General features: G+C 57.6%; 1 protein-coding gene across 1 annotated transcript in view; it reads right to left on the bottom strand.

Annotated features, from left to right (window-relative positions):
• The window catches only part of SNPH (syntaphilin), a 9,196-nt gene extending 8,128 nt beyond the window's left edge, over positions 1–1,068 (bottom strand). The window contains exons 1-2 of the mRNA XM_023525655.1: positions 877–1,068; positions 59–166 (exon numbers count right to left, since the gene is read on the bottom strand). Of these exons, the coding sequence (XP_023381423.1) occupies positions 59–166; positions 877–1,058 (290 nt within the window). The 5' untranslated portion in view covers positions 1,059–1,068. The remainder of the gene's footprint in view (positions 1–58; positions 167–876) is intronic.
• Between the last annotated feature and the right edge of the window lie 3,984 nt (positions 1,069–5,052).

Here is a 5,052-nt window from a genome sequence, read left to right on the forward strand (position 1 = left end):
CTCCCAGAGAGCTGGGCCAGGCCAGGCTGGGGGTGGGTCGGGGTCAGGGGTCAGTTACCTGGGTGTGGGGCTGCTGTCGCTGCCCTTGCAGGAGCCTGAGTTGCTGCTGCTGCTGAGAGAAGAGGTGCCGTAGGCATCCCGCACGCTCACGGGCGGAGAGGTGCGCCTGGAGGCGGGAAGAAGAGGCAGGTGCTCGTTCTGGCTTGTGGGCAGCTGCGGACACTGGGCGAACACCGCCAGGCCGCTGCGGCCCAAAGGGCCCCCGCTTCGGGGTCACCGCCGGGAGAGAAGCAGCAAGGAGAGGGGGAGGCACAGACAGGGGTGACAGAACAGACAGTGCAAATCAAGATGGAAAACTCGGAGGACAACAGTTCTCCTGGCTTCCCAGGACAAGGATGGAGCTTGGGCAGGGCTGCAGGCCGGGGGTGGGGCCCCGTCTGCCCCTACCAGGGTCCCCCAAGCTCAGAGGAGGAGGTCTCTGCATGGGCTGAGGCAGAGGTGGAGGAGAATGGGGCAGGCAGGAGTAGGGACGGCAGGAGGAGCGCACAGGGGTGGAAACCAAGGGAGGCCGAGTGAGCCTGAGTGCAAGACGGCGTGACATCCCTCCAGTCATCGTCAAGATCACACGACGACATTGACAATGGCAGCAATGCCCCGGTTTAAGTCTTCAGAGGACTGCATATCCACCATGTCGTCTGAGCCCTTACATAGCTCCAGGAGGAGGCGAGTGTTAGCCAGCCCATTTTAAAGCTGGGAAATCTAGGGAAACGACTTGCTCAAAGACATACATACTGCCAGTTGGTGGCAGAGTGGGGACAGAGACCCTCCCTCTTCCTCCTCTCTGAGGCTTAGGCTCTGGGCAAGGGGGAGACTCACCTTCGGGATCCAGCAGAGGCCCGTCTACTGCCCGGCAGGGACATGGCCATGAGGCTGCGGGTCCGGGTGAGAGGTGGGATGGGTGGTGTCCCCGGGGCTGAGGAGAGAGGGCGCGTTGGGGGGGCCGCGGGGACGGCCGGGCCGGGCCACGTCATCCTCTCGCTGGGGCCGCTGCCCAGCATGGCTTCTCCTCTCCCCCTTCAGCAGGACACCCAGGGCTGAGTGAGGTCCTGGCAGGCCAGGCTCTGGCCACAGCTGCCTCCGCCAACGAATTTAGCAGGCTCCTGCTACCCGACTTAAAGTAATTGGCAGAGCCTCAAGGAAGCCAGAAATCATCAGTCCAACCCTGTGTTCTCCAGATGAGCGAATGTGCCCCACAGAGAGCGAAGGCCTCGCCCAAGGTCACACAGGCATCGGAGCAGGGCCTCGTGACTGCCGGTATAGTGCCGAGTCCTTCACTCTACAAGCCAGGTCTCCCGATCCCTGACACTCGGACCCCCACCCTTGTGTTGGTCAATCTTCCCTCCTTGGTGGGGGCTGCAGGCTGGAGGACTCCTGGAGCAGGACCAGAAACCCCAAATTATGCTGGGCTAGTCTTGACGTCACTTCCCAGAGTGCCTGTTGGCACGTGGCTCAGGGCTTCCCGTCTACAGGGGAGACAAGACAGACCAACATACTGGCACACGTGTGGAAAGACATATGGATACACGATCACGGAAAGGTACTGTGTCCCTGACATTCCAAGACATGCAACACAGGTCTCAGTGAACACACTCAGGGGACCTGTGCATGATGCAGGACATGCAGCCAGCCCTCCCACACATGTGCCGCACACAGGCATGCCCACACCCATCCATGCAAAAGCGCATGCTGATTTGGCATGCACCAGGACCTCAGGGCACAGGCTCATAGCAGATGAGGACTGGAGTGGGTGGGGACATTGAGACACCTTCTTTAGGGAGGTGTCTTGGTGGGCTGGGCCCAGTAGAAAGTGACCATGCCTGCAGAGACCCATCCTTGGCCCTCTTGACAAGTGGGTAGGGCTCCCTTCCTGTCCTAGGAAGGGGCTCGGGCTCTAAGAGCGGCCCTACGGGGGTTTAAGGAGGGGAGAGGTCCCATGCTGGGCTGGGTGTTGGCTGCTGTGGGGAGCAGGATTGCACTGGGCAACAGCCCAGAGCTCCTGGAGTCCAGGATAGAGGGGCCCAGGCTCCTTGCAGCCATCATGCTAGTCCTGTGCCAGCTCCAGAGACCCCAGTTCCCTTCTTCCGTGCTCACAGCAGCGACTAAGGACAGTAGCCTGGGTTACAGGAGATTCGGCTGAGGACATGGTACCCTGGACCTTCCTCCATGCTGGGAAACAAGCGTTCATCAAGCCCCACTAGATGTCAGACCCCAGCCCAAGCATGTTACATACATTACGCCAACGGCTCCTCCCAACAACCCTATGAGGAAGTGCTGTGATTAGTCCCTTTACGGATAAGGAATTCGAGAGGGAAGCGACGGGCTCAAGTCACATCCCCAGTGTGCGGCAGGGCCAGCATCAGATGCTGAGGGGCTGGATCTCAACCCCAGAGTCCCAGGTGCAGGGCACCACCCCTTCCACGTCAGGGCCTCTGGGGAGCCTGGCCATCCTGGCCAACAGCGGGGCTGCCTCCTGAGTGGACAAAGGCACTACTCAGGTAGCCTGTTTCCTGGCTGTGACACAGATGCAGCTTGTTCCCCTGGAGGGCCTGGACACAGCCAGTATTGTCTGCCCTGAGGTGTCAGGTGCCGGCGCAGGAGCCTCCGACACCACGCCTGTCACCTGAGCAGCTCGCTCCTGCTTGGCAACATGTCCCGCCCATCATGCCTTGGCTAGGCCTCCTGGAACTACAGGACTGGCACCTGGAAGAGGAACTACGGAACAGGGGCTGGGGCAAAAGTGGTACCCCACACCTGTGTCAGGAAGGCCACCGATGGCTCGTTGCCTCCCGCCTCCTGAACACAGGAGGACTCGAACTAGGAGCAGCCAGAGCGGGGCAGGGGGTGATAGTCCTTCCTCATGCATGGACAAGAGCTTTAAAGATCACCTGTCATTGACTGAACTCTTTTGTGGCCAGGTGACCATGCTGAGTGTTTTTGTGTGCCCTGGGCCATTTCTTCAAATACCAGTCCTTCAAAGCAGGCGGAAGTTGTTACCACATTTGGACCAGAGTCACACAACGTCCAGCAGACTCTGTCTCCTAGCCCCAGTCAGCCTGGCTTCACCGGTGTCCTTCCATCATTACCACCCCTTCCCTTCTAGCTTTGAGGAAGATGCAAAAATAAGGCTGTGCCTTCAGGAGGACCCCTCAGCAGAGGCAGGACTCAAATCTGAGGACGGGACTTATTCCTCCAAGTCATCTTGGGTAAGCGTTGCTAAGGAGCAAGGAAAGGCCAGGGGGAATTCTAGGCCTAGGTCTGGGAGGCAGGCAAGATGCCTAGCTTGCCTTGGAGCTGTGTGTGGGCTTGGTACAATGAGGGCATTGTTCCAGCTGTCCCCGCCCCTACCTTGCTTGGCAACCCCATGCCTCCTCCTCTTGGGCTCCTTCTTCCTTCCTCTCTGGCCCAGGGGGTGGGAATGGGAGGTGCTTGAACCCAGTTGGAGCCAACAGTCTCCTGGGAGGCCAGAGCCAGCCATTCATCCAGGACGGAGGTGGAAGTGGCATTTCCCCTGCTGAGACAGGACCTTGCAGGCAGGGGTCCCTCGTGGGAGGGCGGAAGACACACAGGCCCAAAGGGAGCCACCTCTCCAGGATCCTGCTCAGAAGCCTCAGTGTGGGGTATGCACTCTTTCAGTTCCCTCCTCCCCTCTAGGCCCCAGAGAAGAGGCAGGTTGCCATGGTGTTTGTCACCATGCCTCCCATTTGGCCTGGAGTCCCGCAGGCCTGTCACCAAGTGGCAGGATGCTGCCACTTGGAATGGAGGATGGAAAGGAACCCATTAGCTGTGGGGACTGGGCTCATAGTCTCTCATCACCTCAACCCCAAAGTCAACCCAGCCCCTTCTCACTCCAGCCTCCCTCCATTTCCCCATCCTGCCACACTGTGGCAACCCTGCTGTATCTACCCTTTTGATCAGTTCTTCACATGCCCAGAATTTCCTGAGGAGCTACAATGGGGGTTCAAGGGATACAGCAGGATCCAGGGAACAGGAGACGGAAGGTACAGAAACAGAGTCGAACAGATCTGGACTCAAATCCCAGCTCTGTCACCCTCCAGCTGCATGCCTTGGACAAGTCATGCCATTTCTCTGAGTCTGAGCTTCCTCATCCGTAAGTGGGACTATGACAGAATGCACCTCACGTGGTTACTGTGAGAATAACATGGGATAATATACGCATGAGCTTAGTTCAGTGCCCATCGCACTCAAAAATGGGGAATGACAATATTTCGGAAGTACATAATTGCAACGTAGTCTAAACTTCAAAACAGAAATGCATTCAAGGCATAATGGTGGCCTCAGGAAGGTCAGAAAAAGCTTCTCCAAAGAGAAATTTACACTGGGTCTTGAAGGATGAATAGGAGTTCACCAGAAAGAGAAAGTGTGTGGGAAGAAAGAAGCTTGAGTAAAGGCAGTGAGTAATTCAACAGCACATCCGCTCAGGAAACTAGGGGGCCTGGTGAGGGCAGAGTCACAGTGGCCGGTGAGGCTGCAGGAGGCGGGGCCAGGCCAGACAGAGCTACATAAACCAGGATCTTGTTCCGTAGGCAACGGAAGCCATGGAACGCCTGTAAAAGGCAGGAACATAATCAGATGTGCGTTTTAGAAAGCCCCTGGGTAGGGAGCCTTTGTGGAGTGTGGCTGGGAAGGAACAAGAACAGAGGCAGGGAGATGAGTTAGAAGATTATCGAACACTCCCAGGTGAGAAATTAGAAGGGCTTGGGTCAGGGCGGCGGCAGAAGCAATGGAGAAGAGGGACTGGAATTTGCTTAAAACTCATCAGAGGCCCCCAATTAAGTAAAAATCAGGGGAAAAACTCTTGGTCCTGGCATTCAAGGCACTCTCATCTATACCCTTTCCAACCTGCTCTCAGCTGCCCACTGACCAAGTCCCCGCCCTCCCCCCCCACACACACCAGGAAAGCCCTGTTAGTTGCTCTCCCATCTCTGCACAGGCTGTTTGCCCAGCCTGTAACACCTTCCCTGCCCTGTCCTC

This window comes from Pteropus vampyrus, unplaced genomic scaffold, assembly GCF_000151845.1.
Source record: "Pteropus vampyrus isolate Shadow unplaced genomic scaffold, Pvam_2.0 Scaffold585, whole genome shotgun sequence".
In the NCBI taxonomy this organism is placed as follows: domain Eukaryota; kingdom Metazoa; phylum Chordata; class Mammalia; order Chiroptera; family Pteropodidae; genus Pteropus; species Pteropus vampyrus.